A 21628-nucleotide genomic window follows, 5' to 3' on the forward strand; every position below is an offset into this window, starting at 1 on the left:
GATATGTAAGTTATGAATGAAGTGGGTCTCTGAACATTTTTTCCTCTCTTTTACTTTTCTTTATCTACCCTCTGTATTATTTACTATAACGCTAGAATCGTCCGAGAGATTGTATTAACATATATGCCAATTATATTAATGACTAATTAATTAAATTTCACTTTTTAAACAATTAAATAAATCCTTAATATTTTAAAACTATATAATGTTAAATTTTATCACAATAGTAAATTATATTTGTAATAGCAATTTAAGAATACCTACTTGTTTATTAAATTCTTAGAAAAAATTAAGGAACTCTTATAGCAACCTATACGCCCGGATTTGCATGACTGAAAAATGAAAATAGCATTTTTCAACTGTTTGATGCTTTTTCCCATCTACCCCTTGCATTCAAAGCTTTTACAAATTACAACCAAAACCCGCACTTTTCCCGCCTATATATATATTCTCCGACGCGGATCCCGGCCTCTCCCACCTTCAATCTTTACACTACGTTTATATATCATTCTTGTTTTTTTTGGGGGATTTTTGAATATTATAATTTGCTTGTCTATATATATATATATATATATTTGCATGTATGCATGTATATTCGCGCAAAATATATAAGCAGTCCTCTTTTATGTTAGTTTATGCATTTGTTTTATTTATTTATTCCAGAATTCGGTTGTTTGAAATTTTCTATGAAATTATAAATGCAGTTTGGCTGTATTGAAGCTTTAAATTAATTGGTTTGATTGCGGATAAAACGGATCGGAGATGATGGTGAATATTGGAGTGTAGTCATGTGTTCTAATGATGCTCTAATGAGCAGAGCAGAGCTCAAAATGCATTTATTTGCGGGGAATTTTTTGGGTGCCTGGATATTGTATGGTAGATATCCTTGTTTTGGGTGCATGGATATTGTAAGGTAGCTAAAACTTAACCGAAATGATGGTTTTGTTCATCCTCGATCTTCATCATGCTACCTTGCAATATCCTGGTGGCCAAAACAAGGATAGGCCTACGTGTGATGGAGGCCGGGGAGGATGAGCATTTGGTTCACAATCCGACAATTCGTTGATAGCTTATTTGAATTCTGATACCAATGTAACTGAGTAAGTTGTACTTAGACACTCCCTATTTTTGTTGTGGTAGATATCCTTGCTTTGGGTGCTAGGATATTGTAAGGTAGCTAAAAACTACATGATGGATGGCTTTAATTTGTTCATCTCCAACCACCTTCATCATGCTACCTTACAGTATCCTGGTGACCAAAAAAAGGATAGGCTAAAGCATGTGCACTCGTGATGGAGTGAGTGGAGGACCATTTGGATGGCAGTTTTTTTTATGCATAAAAGGAGTATGAATTTCTTGAGCTGTTGATGCTAGGAGGTGCATTTTGTATTTTGTATGCTGGGGCTTTGCCCTTCCCTTTTTACTCAAAAGGAGTATGAATAAACTTATAACTATCTTCGTTTTTTTGGGCATTATCTTAGTATGATAAAAACAAATAAATTTATTATTTTAAGAGCAACTCCTTACTTTTTCGATTCTATAATGTTAGAGATTCATTTACGTGAACTATGGTTCGTGAAATACATTGGAATGGAATGGAATGCCATTCCGTGGAATAGATTTATTCTTCTGTTTGGTTCAAATTTTTACAGCAAGGAATAGAATTTTACATAAAGGGTTATTTGTTTTGTAATGGGAATAATGATTTGAAAGGCTTCCCTAGTATTCCCTCCGTCCCATTTTATGTGTCTGACTGTCTGGTTCGGTTAACGAGCTTGACTGAAGTTATTTTTAATTCAAATTTTCATAATATTAAGTTTAGTATTAATATACAAAATTTATATATTTAGAAACTACACTAAAAATACTATTAAACACACAAAAAGAAACAAATTTAAAAATAAGTAAAAAATAATAAAGAAAATAAACAAAGAATGAAGTTAAAGAAAATAAACAAAGAATGAAGAGTGGTTTTGACCAATGAATAGTAAGTATGACGGATAAAATGGGAGAGAGGAAGTATTAGCTATTTTTAGCTCATTAGGAATTGCTATTTTTTTATTAATCCAAAAATACCATTATAAACTCTTTACATAAATACATATATTTCTATGCTTCCTCCAAACTCTTACAATTAAACTTTTGGCTCCTCACCATTACTAAGGTAGAATAATATGTTTCTATGCATCATCTTCTTTTTTCCCCCATATATATGTATAGGAGAGCTCAGACGAAAATATGCTCTCTGGTAAAAAGTGGAGATTGATATGATCTATCCATTTGGGTAGATCAACGGTTTAGAATTACTGGAAAATATCTCGAAAAAAAAAGGTACGGTTAATTTTATAAATATTAATAATTATAAAATTGATTTTGTATTTTGTTTTTACTAAAATCATCAACTATTGTTGAACCATGATTAGTGGTTGAGCTGTTGAGATTAGTCCTTACTTTTTACTGGAATGGTTGTTCTCATAAAACAATAGATCCTAATTATATTTGTGGACCACAACAAAGAGGCAGCGATTGAGGTAGAAAAGAGAATGAAATAAAATTTAAAAAAAAAACATAAATTAAAAGTAAATGTTTTTTCCATCAACCATTGTTTAATTTGGTCATTTATTTAAGAAGCGGAAATATGAGACTTTGGTTACGTTTAAAGTTCAAATTGTTGTTGAATTGCTAGTTTTAGTTTGTTTAGGGGTTCATGTTTCCAAGGATCAAGAGTTGGTTCAATTTTGATTGATATCCCTGTAATACTCCCCAATCCACTTCTGGAGAATGTCTACTTCTTTCTCCCTTTGGTGGATGAGCCAGTCTGGGTCATTCTTTGTAGCAGATCTAAAATCAGCATGGTGTGCTCCTAATCCAATGATAATCATGATTAGAAACAATGGTAATTAAGCCTTTAATTCATCAATCAATATTTAATAGCCAGCATGCTTACCTTTCTCAGTCACCAGTGCCACTATGCTATCTGATATATTTTTCAGCACTCTGTCACACACACAAATCCAAAATCCCATTAATCATCCCTCTCTTGGTTTAATGGTACTAAAAGTATCATGTGTTTTAGTTCCCACTTTCGGTAGAGAGTGGTTGGGTGGAGGCTAGTAAAGGGAGTCCAGCACTATGTGACTAGGGGATTTATGGGCGGAAATTTGAAAGGCTAAGTCTAGCACGCACCTGCCTCTTGAAAATGGCAATTTATATTGTGGACCAAGGTTCACAGTGTCCAATATACATAATTTGACTTTATAAAGTACAAAATTCATGTTTATAATGCACATAATTATATAGCTGAGGACACATAAACACTTAGCATAATACACAGAATTTATGTTCATAATACACAAATTCATGTCCATTATATCGTGTTTATGTGTATATTTATTATGAAGATAAATTCTGTGTATTATGAACATGAATTCTGTACCTTATGAAGTCAAATTCTGTGTATTGGACTAGGATCCACAGTGCACTATGAATCAACTGTGGACCCTGGTCCACGATATAACGGCTGCTCAAAAATGTGGTGGTATAAGGAAATAAAGTTGTGTCTTCGTTATTAGCTATAACTTTTGGCGTAGTGATAAACCCTTTATCTTAACAAGTGATATCACGACTTTGAGTAAAAACTATGCAGTTAAGGTTGACAGGTGCTAGGAAGAATTGTTGGGCGGAGGTTGGTGAAGAGCCAAGTCCAACAATGTGGCAGTATAAACTATTGGTGCAGTGATAAGTGTTTGATAGAGTTATATTATCAATAGAAATAATACTCACCCCCCTCTACTCCATGGATCCTGCATTCCATTAGAGAAAATGATGTTGCTCCCAAATCTCTTCAGAACTTGCTCAATCCCCTGTCCCAAAAACACATAGAATTAGCATACACTCTGGTTTTGTCTGATATTGGGTAAAATGTCGTCCCAGATCCTTATGGAATGAAAGCATAGCTTAGCTTAGCTTACATTGCCACCAAATTCAGTGGTGATCCAGTGTGGTCTGGGCTTCACTCCATACATCCTTTGGCAGCTCCTTTCTGTGTCTTCATAGCTATATGAAGATGGAGGAAACATGCTCTCCTCCGACACAACCATTGGCATAACCATTTCTGTACATGCCTGAATCGAACCAAACCATCATTGTACACGTATACAACATATATGTTGCATATTGATGTAAGTATGTGTTGAAAGAATTGTTAGGTTTAAATCTAACCTGCCAGTCCCAACCATGGAGTCCATGATCATCAGATTCATCTTCTATGTGGAAACACTTTTGTGTTCCAGAGTAATTGTAATATAAACTTGCAGCAGCAAACGCCCTGCTAATCTTGGAAGCCCCTGCTGGGAATCCATCAATAATCTTGCACATCTAAACACCAAAATTAAATTAAATTAAATAACCTGAATGCTATTTTTTTGGTGAAAAAAATGGGAGACCGGGTCCGTTACTTGAACATTTAAAAGGTACAATTAAACCCTCTAACTTATTAAAATCGGTCAAATAAATTCAATCTGTTAGTTGCGGTTGACCGTCGTTGATAACAAAATTGCCGCCACCAAGTCGATTGTCGGTCAACCGGACTGGTCATCCTCTTCTGATCGATGAAGAAGACAATCAGTGTGGTTGCCTTCTTCACGGGTAATGGTGACCGACGATCGTCACCAGTCGTCGATTTTCTTGCCAAAATCCCTACTAACCGGTTATTCTAGGTGGGTAACTGTTTATTGGGTCTAAATGCACCAAAATAATAAGCTGGAAGGTTTAATTGCACCTTTTAAAGTTCAGGGAGTTAATTGATTTATCTTGTAAAGTTTGATGGCTTATTTGAGCATTTTCTCTTTCCATATAAATATTGAAAAGGATGTATAACCTTCTCTACTGGGTACGCAGGCAATGGCTTCATAAAATTGGCCTCGGTAGCATAATTCACCATTGCTGTATACACAAAAGCTGACGATAGCCAATCCTTGGCTGAATATACAAATTTCAAATCCCTGGTTTTGAACAAATGTTTAATTAGTCAATCAATCAACCATTTTATTTGAAGTAAAAAAGTTGAAATATTTTAGCCTATGATCCCTTAGCTTTTTGCATTCATGAAACTTACTTGCAAGCTCTGAAAATCTTTGTCGCCTCAGCTGTTGATAAACCATCTAATTCTGACCAACTCCCCTTTATCACTTCATAACAATTCAAGCTCACATCCTATTCAAAAGTAAAATTATCCCAACATGACTAAATGTGACAACAAAAGTATACTCGTGCACTAAATGTGACAATATTAATAGTTAGGAACTAAATATGAAAAGTGAAGAATAGTCGACCAAAAGTGACAATATCTCTTTAATGAAATTAAGTTTGTTGGGCAAACCTTGAAGTCCTGGGAAACAGCATCATAGAAGCTAGACCATGGAGTAATGTTATCAAATTGCAAGATTGGGGCTGAAGATGCCAATGCACCAATTGCCACGTGTGGGTATTTGAGTCTGAACCAAGCAGCAAGCACTGGATAATGAATTAATGATCAATATACACTTCATTCAATCAATTCATCATAATGGACTTGCACTAATAAATTCATAAAAGTGCCCAGTGGCGAATCCAGAAAAAATTCTCAGTGGGGGCGGAAGTAGTTTAAAAAATAAAACACTTAAAAATAATATAGTCATAAATATGGTCGGATATGGACAAAAAATAAAACACATCAAAATTTTATAAAAATATTAGTAACAATATACAAAACATAATTAATTTAATAAAATAATTCAAATAGAAAACATATTATAAATTACAAATCTCATTATTAATTTTTTTTAAAAAAAATTATATATAAAAGCTCAAGGAATTAAAGCCAAGAGGAGGATGAAGGCTTCAAAGTGAAAAGCTATAGAAGAAGGGAATAAGGCAAGAGGACGAATACTTCAGGATTCAAAGCTTCAAACCTTTACTAAGCACAAAGGCGCATCAACCAACTGAGCCAACTAATCACTTGTTAACTTTTATATGTTTTCTTGTATTTATATGTAAACATATACTATACATACATATATACATACAAGGGCTATATACGGGGTGGGAGTGAGTGGGGGCAGTTGCCCCCATGCTGGATCCGCCACTGAAAGTGCCCATTGTGGAAAATAAATTCACAAAACACCATAATTCATATCGAGAACCTAGCATTAAGTTTAACCATTGAGAACTTTTTTCATTCATATTTCACTTTATTAAAGTAGCAATTGCGAAATTTTATGATTAAAGCACTAAAGAACACTTATCAAAAGTCATACTTTTGATCCATGCATAAGGGCATGCTAAAAGAATCCAATGCTGTATCAATTTATATCTTTTTCCTAGAGTTGGCAATACAATAGGACGAAGGCTAGGAGTATGGTCCCCATCCCATCCCCGCCCAAACCCAATTTCTTATCCTCATTCTTTTGTTTTGTTTTTGTTTTTGTTTTTTTAATAAATTAGGTTTTCTAACTTATGTTAGACTAATCCTAAACTCTCATAACTCCTACATGCAACAAGGAGTTTTCATTAATCAATTTGTTAGACAATAAGTCTCCTAATGACCTCACATGTCTTTCGTGGGAATCAAACCCGCATTGAATTAAGCCTTGCGAAGCTCTTACCCTCATCCTTGCCCCCACTCAGTTTCTCCAACTAAATTGGGAATTACCGCATTCCCGCCCCAAGAGGATTTTACGAGGATAGGATTTCCTACCCTAATTTTTTTTATTACAATATTAGAAATAAAAATACCATTTAAGTCATATATATATATATATATATATATATATATAGTTTTTTAAATATGTATTTAGATATTCAATTAGACTAATATTCATAATTATTAGTGTGTGTGTGTGATGGAATAGGGTTAGGGCCAGGGCAGGGAGTGTCATTCTATCCCTTTTCTTATCCTCCAAAAGAATCTCGTTGAAGATGGGAACGAATTTTCCTATCTAAATTCGGGTTGAATGGTGGTCCATATTTTATTTTATTTTATTTTTATTTTCTTTTGTTTAATTTGTTTGAAATGAGTGTTGGCAAGGTTGCAAAAATCGCTAGGCGCCTAGTTTTTGTTTTTTTTTAAATTTAAAAAAAAAATATTTTAAGTGTTAATTTAAAATTTAAAAAAAAAAAAAAAAAACCTAGCCAGCCGGCCGGCCTAGGCGGCCCAGGCGCCCGGCCAGGCAGGCTAGGCGCCGGGCCGCGGAGGCCGATTTCGGCCTTCCTCGACGCGGTCGGGCGCCGCCTAGGCGCGATTTTTGCAACACTTAGTGTTGGATATGGTTTATTATATACTTACTTCCTCCATAGGAGCCACCAAACACCACAACAGGGGAAGCCTCAGAAGACAGATTTTGCTTCAAACTCCTTATAAGAATGGCATAATCAGCCAATGCCTGCTGTGAATTCAAGTACCCCAGTGTCTTTGCAGACTTATAGGATTGTTTCCCAAATGGCAGTGATTCTCCATAAAACCTATGCTGCATATATATTATAACAACCACAAATTAATGAAATTATCATGCCCACTCCTATCATTTTATAAGCTTGGGATATATTTTCATAGCTAAAATTTAAATTACTTGGAATAAGATTCAAAAGCTTTTAACAATTTTACTTACACTAATAATTATGAAAAAAATTCTAAGTGTATTCTTAAATATAAAATAATCAATAGCCACATTAATGTCTTCATCAATAAAGAATTATATTATAAAAATAAACAAACAATTTAAAATCATAAAAATATAATTCTTAAAACTTACAATAATATTATTAATTTTAATTTTAATTAAATTATAAATAAAGATAATGAGGATGTAAATATTCATATAGTCAAAATATATTATTTTGAATTAGACCATGAAGTGTTTGAGCAGGCTCAAAATATATTATTTAATTAACTGAATAACCTCATACCACTTATTTCAAAGTTTGACTACATTCCTAACCGGAAGCCTTAGTTTAATTTATTACTAAAATATTAATCTTCTGTGATTAGACTCAGTTTTTATGCCATGGACCTAGATCCACCTTGCAAGGTATACTCGGGTCTATGTTCACAATTTTACAACTCTATGTTCATAATTTTATAACTTCATGTTTACATTTTCATAATTTCATGTTCACAGTTTTATAACTTTATGTTCACAATTTCATAACACAATGTTCACAATTTCATAGTTCTATGTTCATAATTTTATAACTCTATGTTCACAATTTCATAACTCTATATTGTGAACATAGAGTTCTAAAATTGTGAACATAAAGTTCAAAATTACATATATAAATTGTGAATATAGAATTCTAAAATTGTGAACATTTAATTATAAAATTATGAACATAAATTCAGGTTCCCCCGTGTCCATATCATAATTTGCTGATTAGACTACAATTTTTAAGCCCCTAAACACCATTTTCAAATAAAGTACTACTTGACAAAAATAGCCCGTTTAGGCTAGGAACTCATAATTAAGATCCAAAAGCACATATAGAGATTAAAACAGATTTTGTCGGTTTCTCAAAAAAATAAACAGATTTTGTCGGTCAAAAATAAAATTAAATAATAATAATAATGATTTTGAGTTACGAAGGAAACTCTACCCCTACTAAGAATGTGCACTGAATAAATTTCACCTTGTTATTTTAAAGATCACAAGCAGGTAAACTAATCTAAATTATCCAAAAGATAATGATTTTGAGTGACAAAGGAATCCACAACTATAATCGGAAAATATGCACGGGATAAACTTCACCTTGTTACATACCCTAGCCGGCAAAGGACCAGGTAAATTAAACTAGACTAAGTTATGTTGGCCAACGAAAAGATAATGATTTAGAGAATATGTACGGAGTAAACTTCACTTTGTTACATACCCTAGCCGGCAAACTAAAGGACCAGGAAAATTAAACTTGGCTTAAGTTAAGTCGCCCAAGATAATGATTTTGAGTTGAGGCGAGGGGAGTTGTGATACATACCTCAATGAAGAGTAGAAGAGCATGAAACTTTGGGGCAATATCAAGCATGAAGCCTGTATTTGCAGCAAACCAATCAATATCTCCTTCATTCCCAGTGTACACAAATATTGGGCCTCCCTTATGCCAATAGTCCTTGTTGATTAGGTACTTCTGGTAGAAGATTTTGTAGCCACTGGGTATAAAACTGAAGTGGTCAACAACTTGTGGGAAATATTGAACTTCATATGGCAGCTTTGGCTTGGCAGATTGTTTCTTCAGTGAAGCTTGCAGGTTGATTCCACCTGGGAAATAACTTGTCTTTGATTCTCCCACTGCTGAGAAAACTGCAAAGATGAACAAGAGAGAAAAGAAAAATGAAGATGATGATGAGGCCATCCTCTTCACTAGTTTAATTTTCTTGTGCCTACTATTTCTTTTAACCACAAAACATATCATGAGTTGTATCTCATATTTGTTAGTATATATTATTTCCAATCTTGGCCCTCCCACTATTATATCATTTTCGCATTTAATTCTTAATTATTATTCTTGACACATATGGTTAACAACTTTATCCCTTTGATCAGTTATTATTTTTGGCACATATGGTGTACAACTTTATCCCTTTGATCAGATCTCCAATAAAAAAAAATATAAAAATGTGTTACATTATTAGTTCAAAATCATAGTTACTTAAACACACCTCAATATTTATAAAAAAATAAAAAAAAAAAAACACGTATAGTTTCATACTAGAAATATAATATATTAATGCATTACAACTGTTTTTATATAAAAAAAAAATTGGTTAGAAAGACTAAATGCTATTAAAAAATATGTGTAAAATGTGACAAAAATAATATTAGAAGGTCAAATGTGTAAATGCAGAATAGTTGTCAAACGAAAGATAAATATCTATTTGTTAAGTGAATCTCACACAAAAGAATTCATCACGTTCAAATATAACCAATCATCAAATTTAAAATGAAAAATTATTTTGTAATTTTTAATATAAATTAATTTCACTTTAAATTCCCCCACCGACGTTTTAATTTTTCAATATACTTTAACTAAACATTATATTATAGAATGAAGTTAGTATACTTTTCGAGGGGTTTTTCTTGTTTGAAAGATTTCAGTATCTCACTTAGGTCTCTATCTTGATGGTGATCACAAGCTTCCTGGTGGAAAAAAGTAGCCAGATTTTTGGATGTTATGCAATGCCAGCTCATTAGTCAGCTGCAGCAGCACTCAATTATCTTGTCACTTAGTATGCATGGTGAAAAGGGACCAGCTTAGATCATCCACATCTGTTAAGTTTTTAAACAACTTTTCACATCTGTTAAGTTTTTAAACAACTTTTTAAGATGTCACGTAGAAGATATAAAATTAGAAGAGAAAAAGAAAAGAGAAAAAAAAAAGAAAAGAAAAAAAAAAAGAAAAGAAAGCAACGGTTGTTTTGTCAGAGTGGCAGTCAGCTAGCGGCCACTCTGACGGGCCCGCCGAAGAGAGTTCCATTTACGTACTTCGAACTTTTGTTTTTTTTAATAAAAAAATGATTTAATTGCAATTTATTGGTTAGGTGGGATTATGAGAATTTAACATTAACATGTTTAGTTGGGGTTATATATATTTTATGTTATATTGTATAATTTACTTAAATACCTTCAATACAAATAAGTAAATAAATAAACAAAAAATTAGTTTTCCTTGTGTATATAATGGGTCACACTTGTGTGAGACCGTCTCACGGATCCTTATTCGTGAGACGGGACCGTCTCACGGATCCTTATTCGTGAGACGGGTCGGGTCGGGTCAAAGCATTATGCAAATGTCATACTTATATGCTCAAATATAACACTAATCAAGAATACAATTTTTGTTACTTTTAAGAGAAAAAGTAATACATTTTTCATAATAAGTAATATTGACAAGTATCCCTTACTTATAAGGGCAAATATAATACTTTTGAGGAAGAATGTAATACTTTTAAATCGAAATGTAAAAGTATTGTATTTTCCTTTAAAAGTACTACAGTTACCCTTATAAGTAACAAAAATTTTATTCCTAATTAGTATTACATTTGAGCATATAAGTATGACATTTGTGCATATAAGTGTTACATTTACACCTTGACCCGACCCGACCCGACCCGTCTCATGGTGAGACGGTCTCACACAAGTTTTTGCCGTATATAATTGGGATCACAATTGTTGTTCTTCATCTTGCACAATCTCATTGATATTTTGAAATACTACTTTTTTTCTTAAAAGATTAATTAGATAATGAAATTTGTATATTTGAATTATCAGCATATAATAAAATATATACTCTAAATTGAAGCAATAATTTAGAAAGAGTTAATTCCAATACTGCGCACGTGCATGTACGCCTTTAATACTTTGCCCTCCTTTCAACGGGGCGCCTTGCCACACCACGGAGCACCCTAGGCCCGCTGGGGGTGCCATGGCCGAAGGTGGCCAATCGTGGGGGGTTAGTGAATCTACCAGCCCGCCAAGTAGGAAATAAATATAAGATGTTACGCTTTGGTAAACAGGAGATGGAAATAAGAGATGGTGTGGCTTGGTGGTCTAGAACGCGCATGCTATGTATGAGGTCTCAGTTTGAATTTTGCTAGTAGCACTTTACTAGGTGGGCATGACCCGCTTCGCCACCACCGGCCACGCCTTGCCACTGGGGTCCAGCGGGGTGGTGGTTAGTGGCTGGCCGCCAAAGATTTTGTGTTAGGAACACATTCTAGAGAGATATGCTCAAAATATATACTCTAAATTGAAGCAATAATTTAGCATTTGACCATATTGGATGTGGTTCTTCAATACTTTTATTATTTATAATAACCTAAAAAATCAAAATTAGAGTGGCGTAGCAGAAGTGTGGTCCCATAACCTACAGATCCCAGGATCAAAATTTGGCTTTGATAAAGTGGCTTTTGACTTTTTTTTTATAGATACCTCTTTTTATTAGATATTAATAGCATGCTGACTACAAATAGCATGCTGACTATAAATAACATGCTGACTACAAAATTGTCCAAAGGGGATGTAGCTCAAATGGTAGAGCGCTCGCTTTGCATGTGAGAGGCACGGGGTTTGATCTCCCGCATTTCCAATTGTCTAGTTCAGGTGAAAGGTATATATTGTTCATTTTCGATAATTAAACTGTTTGTAATAATATATTCAAATGATTTATTTATTTATCTTTAATAATAAGTAATAACTAACTATAAAATTTGATTAAAGTTGACAATTCTTACGAACCCGCATCTCCAAATTGTTATCTTTAGGTGAAAGATATATATTGTACATTTTCAATAATTAAATTATTTGCAATAATATATTAAAATCATTTATTTATTATCTTTAATAATAATAACAATAAAACTGGATTAAAGTTGACAATTCTTATGCAAAATTTACATTTTTATTATAATTTTTATACTGTAAATTTGAATTATTTAAATTTAAAATTTTTAAATTATGTATTATGATATCTAATAACACAATGCTTTATACTCCATAATATCTATTGGTAGTATGGTGTGACGTTCAATATAAACAAGCAACTTTGAATTATTAAAGAAAAAGAATTGCAAGGAATTTTGAAGATAATTGCTTCAATCTATCTTTTGAATTTATTTTTAATCCCTTTCAAGTTTCAACAATATATCTATTTAAATTGTAGGCTATGCATTGCACGTGTAAAATTTTTGGTGCACCCGAAAATCTAATTCGTTCAGGGAATGACTCTGTTGCAACCAGTGACGGAGTTGTCCTGGGGGCAGTGGGGGCACCTGCCCCCACTCACCCCACCCCCCACCCCATATATAGCTTTGTATGTATATATGTATATATATACCTGTTTTAGATATAAATATATAAAAACAGATACATTAAGCGAAGTGTGAGCTAGATAAGATGGTAGAATCGTGTGTTGCTTTAGCAAAGGTTGTGTGTTTGAATTCTATGGGAAGCACAATTGTTTTCTTCTTTAGTGATTTCTTTATGGTATATATATATATATATATATATATATATATATATATATATATATATATATATATAATAGATTAATATACACAAGATGTTAGGTTGACTAGTTGGTATATGTATTCTTGTGCTAAGAAAGGTTATGGCCTTATGGGGTTCAATTCCCTTATTGCTTCAAAAAAGTTTTATGAATTTTTTAATATATATATATATATATATATATATATATATATATATATATATATATATATATAAAATGAGACATGTAATTTATAATTTGTTTTTTATTTGAATTAATTTATCAAATTAATTATGTTTCATATTTTGTTATAAATATTTTTATAAAGTTTTGATATGTTTTATTTATCGAATATATCCAACAATATTTATGATTATATTTCTTTAATTATTTCTTTCTTCTTTTTTTTTTAATATTTCGCCCCCGCTGGAACAAATTCCTGGATACGTCCCTGGTTGCAACGATTGTAGATAGCACTTTCCCAGGTTTACGACATGAGATTATTGACTACAATTTGTTTGACAATCGGGCAATATTGTTTACTGTGTCAATGATGTTTGAATTTCATCTCAATCAAAATTAACATAATTGTTAAACATATACTATGAATATGTTAGAGTATATTAAAAAATACAATATAAAATTTAACATGAACTTTAGTTAATAAATTAAAATCACGCATTGAGCATTGATGAAACGGTACAATAATTTACAGTATATATTTAACACAAATGAAAAACTATGTCTATTATCATTGTCTTTTTGGGGAATGAAGATTTGGTTCTGTTTTTTACGATGCATTGCGCCAAGGCACTAAAATTGCATGAAACACACTAGGGGACTAGATTAAATCAATAATTCATTTCTGGCGGAAGTTGCAACAAGTGGAAGCATGAATTACGCCAATTAATAGGTTTTGTGTTGCAAAAATTATGCTTGGGTACTATCCAGTGAGTTTTATGAAAAATTTGATAATCTTGCATTGATATATGCCAGGATACCGAATGATAGTTTGATAAATTCTAAAACACGAATTTTAAAAAACATGTTGGACATTGAATTAGTCGGGCAATGCGAATGTAGTAACTAGTGTTATATAAATTTTGATTTGTGCATCGCACGAGTAGAATACTAGTTGAATAAAAATATTAAAATTAAATTTTTAATTACACAAAATTATTTGATTGAAACTAAATTGATACATGCAGGGGCGGAGCCACCTGGTTCTTGCAGGGACCATTGTCACGGACTCGTTTTCCCCTATCGATGTCTCATTTCTCCTCGAATAGCTAAGTCAGCCTCGTTCCTCCCTTGGAATAGCTAAGTCGTCGAATAGCTAAGTCAGCCTCGTTCCTCCCTCGGAATAGCTAAGTTGTCAGCCTCGTTCCTCCCTCGGAAAGTAGTATGCAGGGGCCATTGTCACGGACTCGTTTTCCCCTCGATGTCTCATTTCTCCTTGAATAGCTAAGTCAGCCTCGTTCCTCCCTCGGAAAGTAGTATGCAAAGTAAGCGATGAGATGGCTACGTAAATAAATTAGACAAGAAGCTAAAGGAAACACTCGAACTTTGTAGGGAACTTGTATTATTTCTACACTTGGATTCCTCACTTGGATAAAACTCTTGGATTTACTCTTGGATGGTTTACAAATGAGCCCTACTAGGGGTATTTATACCCATTCCTCTTGGATGGTGAAGATCTACTTGATCCTACGGCTAATATTTATTCTCTAGAATCCTCCATAACTTTCTTTACACACTTGAGGATTCTATAATATTCTAGAATATTCTATGGTTCTCTACTAGTTTACTACCTCTACACTTATGTATATGATTCTAGATTATTCTAACAACTAAGGAAAGCTATGTACAACTCCTAGAAAAGTCCGGAAGGATGTAGCAAACCTCGACAAAGTGGAGGGGCCTTAACCAAATTAGTTCTTTATCAAGTTTGATGAGAATGTTTAGTGCAACATGTGACGTTTTACTTAATATTATTGAAGATGGAACTATACATGCTCACCGTGGAGATGCCAATGCAGCTTATGAGTTAATTACTCACTTCTTTTGAATTTGTATTCATTATGCATCTCATGAAAAAAGTTCTGGAGATTTCTAATAAGCTTTGCAACTTCAATCTTAAGATATATTGAATGCAATGCATCTTCTGTCATCTACTAAATTGCTTATTCAAACTTTAAGAGATAGTGGATGAGATACATTAGTTGCAAGTGTGAAGTCTTTTTTGTGAAATTGTCAATATAACTTGTTAGGAACATCATGTAATAGGTTTTGATGATACCAACTGTTAAGTAAGAATCCCCAAGTCTCGATACATAGGCAAAACAATGTAAGTTCGATAAGTAAACTAAGAGCGAAAATACAACCGGGTAATTTGAGCTCAACTCGGGAAATATTTAAGCTTAAGGTAAACTTGTTTGAACAACTTAGAAGTTTTCGTGTTGTAAGCAAACAGATAGATCAGAAGCAGGCACGAGACAACTCTGGAGGAATAAGGGTCTACGAGACATCAACTAAGTCTCGAGACACAAGCCAAGTTCGAGAGGTAAGGACCTCTCGATATACCTATCGAGTTCGAGACGTAAAGAATATTCGAGAGATAGACCTCTCGATACATGGGATTGAAACATCAAGTGGTCGAGACATCTTTTATGGTCTCGATAAACCGGCACTTCTCCAAGAGGCTGAATGTTAGTCAACATGTGCAGATAAAATACTCTAAGTTTGGAGAAGAAGAATATCATGGAGATAAAATATTGAAGAGGTGCTGAGCGGGAGGTTTCAAAATGGACGGAAGTGGATGACACGTCAGACCTCCACCACAAACGGTCAAGAAGTGCACCAATCCTGAAGTGGTCAGATTCCCCAAACAAGGAATGATGGGAACATAAAAAGAGTAACTTTATCCAAAAGAAGCAAGTGAAGCATGAACTCAAGAAAGTGGAATATGGAATATTCACTACAAAACAAAAGGCTCAAGTTACAAGACCACTACTCCATGAAAAATGCTGAAATTGTGCAAAGACCCATGTTCGGCGTGGGAGACCAATTTCAAACGGAATAGTTTTCCCTCCAACGGAACTATTCTTCTACTCTCATATATAAGGACGTAAAGACACAGAAGAAACGAGGTTAGTGAAAGAGGTCAAGAGGTTAACAAGAGGTGTCTGATAAAAACGTTCTAGTGCAAAGTGCTTAACTTGGAATATCATCCTGATATTCAATACAGCGAGAGAACACATCTTAGTGTTCGAAGAGAGTTACAAAGCTCAACTGTCAAACATCCATAAGGTGACCAAAGCTGCTCTACATCAAAGTTGATTCAACGATAGCTTGTGGTCAGATTGGAGATTGTTACATTCAACTGTGACTATCAACAACGTCTTGCTTTGGATTAAGCAAGGGAGGTGGAGTATCCTGGCTGCTGTCCGAGCGAAAGAAACCTGAGGCTTGACGCGGGCTTGGTGATCAAAGGTCAAGTGCTCGAAAGGTGGAGTAACTAGAAGCGGGGAGAAAAACCTGAGGAGAGGCGGAGTAACCTGGCTGCTGTCCGAGCGAAAGAAACCTGAGGCTTGAGGCGGGCGTCGTGATCAAAGCTCAAGCGCTCGATATTGTACTAAATAAGGGAAGTTTTTAGTGCAATCCTTCCAGGGAGTTTCTGGAAGAAGAGTGGACGTAGGCGGGTTGGCCGAACCACTTAAAAATCTCTCTTGCATTTACTTTCTGTTTTTATCTCTCGCTAACTTCTCGATTGCACTGCATATAATCACACCTCTCGAACTAACCCAAACTCGTGCTAACTAAAAGGGGATAACATTTCCGCTGCGCATAAAACTTTGTCTTCACCTCGTGAGGTATCGAACTTAAATATCCTAAGTTCAATACACACGAGAGGTTGAAAAGATTTGCAAAATCTTATACAAGTCTATTCACCCCCCCCCCTCTAGACTTGTACCCCATCCCCTTGGGACCAACAATTGGTATCAGAGCGAGTTCTCTGATCGATATAAACCTTTGTTTATATTGCCTAGAGAATCCTTCTTTGGAAAATCTTCTTAAATATTTTCAAAGCACGAGATAATTTTTCAATATGGACAGCATGTTGTCGAGACATCTTCTCTTTGATCTTAGCAGGTTTGACGATGGAAAACACGCATGCTTGCGTACTTATCAGCCCTCCATGATGAGATGGCCGAGGTTATAACTTCTGGACCAGTCAAGATCCTAATGGTTAATACTGCTGCAGTTCAAACCCAAGAAACACCAAAGTACATCCCAAAACCTAGGGAAGAATGGACCAGTGATGATAGGAAGAGAAACAACCTGGACAATATTGCCAAGGATATTCTCTTCAGAGCTATAGACGAAACCATCTTCCCAAAAGTGAGGAAGTGCAAAACGGAAAAAGAGGTATGGGATACTTTGATGTTAATTGGTGAAGGTGACGAACAGGAAAAGGAAAACAAGCTCACCGTGGCCATGAAGAAGTTCGAAGACTTCAAGATGAAGCCAGGAGAGAGCATCGACAGCATGGAGTCTCGGTTCATGAAGCTCACAACCGAGATCAGTGACCTTGAAAAGGAGATCCCACAAAAGGAGCTGAACCTGAAGGTCTTACGTGGCCTCACTAAGGAGTGGGAAGTAAAGGTGATCACGATGAGAGATCACCGAGATCTGAAGGAAACCACAACAGACAAACTCTTCCGGGATCTCAAAGCCTTCGAGTTCGAGATGTTCCCAAGAGATGAGGACATTGTGGATCGACGAAACGTAGCACTTGTTGCTGAGCAACCATCCACATCTTCAAGGTCAGACTCTAATCCTATGAATGTTATGTCTGACGAACAGTTTGCTCTCTTTGTGAGAAAGTTCAGGAAATACATGAAGATGAACCAGGAGAGCAACAAAAGTTCACCTTCCTCCTCAAGAAGGAAAAATGAGAGATATCCATCCAGAAGGACGGAGGAGGAAAATCAGGGTCTATGCTACAACTGTAGAAGACCGGGACATTTCAAGGCCGAATGCCCTTACCCACTAGTAAGCAAGCATCAGGGCCAAGAAGGCAAGGATTCCAAGAGAATAGAGGAATCCAGGGAGAAGCCAACACAAGGTGGCTTCAAAGGATCATCAAAGACGTATCAGCGCAGGAAGGCGCTTGTTGCTGAAGAATTCGAGAGGACAATCGAGGAGTCCGAGACGTCGAGCTCCAGCGAAAGCAGCAGCAGCTCAGAGGATGAGAGGGGGCTCATCTGCTTATACACCGAGGAAGAGGAGAATCAATGCCTAATGGCCATTGACAACGAGGTAACCTCTACTCCTACATCTCGCTGCTCTACTTCTACCTCTCGTTGTTCTTCATTTAAAAGCGATGAGGACCCCTTCGAGATGTTGGAATCGCTCAGAAGGAACCTTAACATCGCCAATAGCACTCATGCTAGAGTGATGGATGAAAACAGCAAGCTAACTGCTGAAAGAGATATGCTTAAGAACGTCTCGAAAGAGAATTTGGAGCTGACTCTCAAAGTAAGTGAGTTAGAAGCCAAAGTAATCCTACTATCTGAAGAGTGCAAAGCTCGAGAGACGAGAGAGCTTAATCTTCGAAAGGTCATAGCATCATACACTAATTCCTCCAAAGCTATGGAGAAAATGGTGGTTGATCACAGACCTACAAGTGATAGAACCGGTCTAGGGTTCCATCAAGACCATCTCTCGAGAGATAAACAGACCAATGGTTTGGGAACTTCAAGAAATGGAGGATCTCAACCCAAACCAAATAAAGGTCATAAAGGACCAACAGAAAAGACCAGAGTAGCTATTCATAAACCGTCCCTATACACCAGCAATGGAAAGTATAGGAAAGCTACGAAGAATGGCCGGGTAAACAATATCGAGAGATCACCTTGCTATCTCTCGCAAGGCCATTCCAAGTACAAAAAGAGCTACACTCCATATAATGCACCTCAAGGCAAATATGGAAGGTCTGAGATCCACATAGTTAGGAACTCACGGATGGAGAAAGGAAGACTCTATCCATCTAGTGAGAATTGGTCATCAAATCACAAGTTCTGGAAGAAACCTCACTTTCAGCAATTTCACATGACCAAACAGCGTATGAAAGGCATGGTGCATAAGCCGGTCGAAAAGTCTCTACCTAAGTTGATTTATGCACCAAAGAGGCCTAAAACCTTTGCCAGCATTCCTTATAATTATCAAACGTACAATGGCTACATTGCGCCTAGGCCTGGAATAATGGGCACAAGGTATAAATGGATGCCTAAACTCACTAACCCACCAGGACCCAAAGTTTGGGTACCTAAACTTGCTTGATTTCCTTGCAGGACACCAGGGACGTGTGGTTCATTGACAGTGGATGTTCGAGACATATGACTGGAAATCTAACACTGCTTGAGAACATCCAACCTATCGAAGGTCCCTTGGTGACATTTGGCGACAACGAGAAGAAGGGGCGCACAAGAGCTGTTGGTGAAATCCAAAAGAATGAGCTGGTTATTAAAGGAGTGTCCTACGTTGAGGGGCTCAAGTTCAATCTCCTTAGTACAAGCCAGTTCTGTGACAAGGGCCACAAAGTTGTCTTCACCAAAAGCAAATGTCAGATTATGAACGAGGAATCTCTCGAAGTCGTCTTGGAAGCAGCAAGGAAAGGAAACATGTACATAGTGGATTGGAGGTCTGCAAAACCATCCCTATGTATGCTAGCAAGGAGCAAGGAAGACTTATGCTGGGATTGGCATAGTAAGCTTAGTCATCTGAACTTTAAAACTATCAACAAGCTTGCTAAGAGGAACCTAGTGGAAGGACTGCCCAAAGTGACGTTTCGAAAGGATAAAATTTGTGAGGCATGTCAACGTTGCAAACAGATCAAATCCTCCTTCAAGAGCAAAGCCGAGACATCATCCACTAGACCATTAAGTCTTCTTCACATGGACTTATTTGGCCCAGTGGATCCACCCAGCATAAAGGGAAAGAAGTACACTCTTGTGGTAGTGGATGACTACACAAGATTCACTTGGACCGTGTTCTTAACCAAGAAAAGCGAGACAAAAATTGCCCTACCAAATCTCTTGAAACAAGTTCAAGTTGAAAAGGAAGTCTCGATACTAAAGATCCGGTCAGATCAAGGTGGAGAGTTCGTTAATCAAGTAATCGAGAGCTACTGCAACGAGAACGGAATTCATCATCAACTATCAGCTGCTCGAACACCTCAACAAAACGGAGTTGCTGAAAGAAGGAACAGAACTCTCAAAGAAGCCGCAAGGACCATGCTCTCGCAAGCCAACATATCACAAGGATTTTGGGCAGAAGCAATCAACACAGCGTGCTACACCCAAAATCGGTCCTTGATAGTAAAAGGAGTTGGAAAGACTCCATATGAGTTGTGGAATGGAAGAAAACCGAATGTAAGCCACTTCCACTCATTCGGGTGCAAATGCTATATTCACAACAATGGGAAGACTCAACGAAGAACTTTTGAAGAAAAGGCAGATGATGGAGTATTTTTGGGATACTCATCGACAAGCAAAGCACTCAGAGTCTTCAACAAGCGGAGTTTGGTGGTTGAAGAGTCCATACATGTTATCTTTGATGAAAGGGCATCGGTTGAAGAGTCCATACATGTTATCTTTGATGAAAGGGCATCAACAGATCAACCATCACATGTTATCTTTGATGAAAGGGCATCAACAGATCAACCATCAAAGACAACGGAAGCTGAAAGGGCATCAACAGATCAACCATCAAAGACAACGGAAGCTGCTGAGGAAGATCAGCCAGAGTCATCAAAGACAACGGAAGCTGCTGAGGAAGATCAGCCAGAGTTTATCGAGAGATCAAACTTACCTCTCGAAGACAAGCAGTCGATAGTTCGAGACGTAGCAGAACTCTAGTCAGAATCAGATGATGAAAAGTCTACCAAGAAGAAAGCGCCTGACTCAGTTGATCAAAACCAAATCATAGATGTTCAACCCATATCTCAACCTTCAATGGAAGTATCAACTGAGGAGCCGCAACCCGACCTAAGATGGCTGAGAAGTCACCCTGCTAATCAAGTGATCGGAGATGTACATGACAGAGTTCGAACCAGATCAGCTTACAGAGAAAGCATGTTTGCTTGTTTTCTATCTCAAATAGAGCCTAAGGTGATTGATGAGGCTCTAAGCGACGCAGATTGGGTGCAAGCAATGCAAGATGAACTTCATCAGTTCGAGAGGAACGACGTTTGGGAACTAGTTCCGAGACCTCATCATCAGAATGTCATTGGTACAAAGTGGGTTTTCAGAAACAAGATGAATGAGGATGGAGTTATTGTTAGGAACAAGGCCAGACTTGTTGCCAAAGGCTACTGTCAGGAGGAAGGAATAGATTTTGATGAAACCTTCGCTCCAGTGGCACGTCTCGAAGCCATACGCATCTTTCTCGCATATGCCGCCTTCAAAGATTTTAAGGTATATCAAATGGATGTCAAGAGCGCTTTTCTGAACGGACTTCTCGAAGAAGAGGTGTACGTTGAACAACCTCCGGGTTTCTTGAAGGACGTAGGAGCTGACAAAGTATACAAGTTGAAGAAGGCACTCTACGGCTTAAA

General features: G+C 36.1%; 1 protein-coding gene across 1 annotated transcript; it reads right to left on the reverse strand.

The window, feature by feature from the left end:
- Positions 1-2549: 2549 nt before the first annotated feature.
- Positions 2550-9434, reverse strand: LOC116011717 (lysosomal Pro-X carboxypeptidase). The gene is made up of 10 exons (XM_031251119.1): positions 9004-9434; positions 7325-7505; positions 5381-5514; positions 5117-5214; positions 4880-5003; positions 4222-4377; positions 3972-4124; positions 3784-3863; positions 2948-2997; positions 2550-2863 (listed from the first exon to the last, which is right to left on the reverse strand). Exons 1-10 carry the CDS (start codon positions 9376-9378, stop codon positions 2733-2735), a joined length of 1482 nt encoding a protein of 493 aa, XP_031106979.1. The 5' UTR covers positions 9379-9434; the 3' UTR covers positions 2550-2732.
- Positions 9435-21628: the final 12194 nt, after the last annotated feature.

The sequence above is a fragment of the Ipomoea triloba genome, chromosome 3 (genome assembly GCF_003576645.1).
Source record: "Ipomoea triloba cultivar NCNSP0323 chromosome 3, ASM357664v1".
In the NCBI taxonomy this organism is placed as follows: domain Eukaryota; kingdom Viridiplantae; phylum Streptophyta; class Magnoliopsida; order Solanales; family Convolvulaceae; genus Ipomoea; species Ipomoea triloba.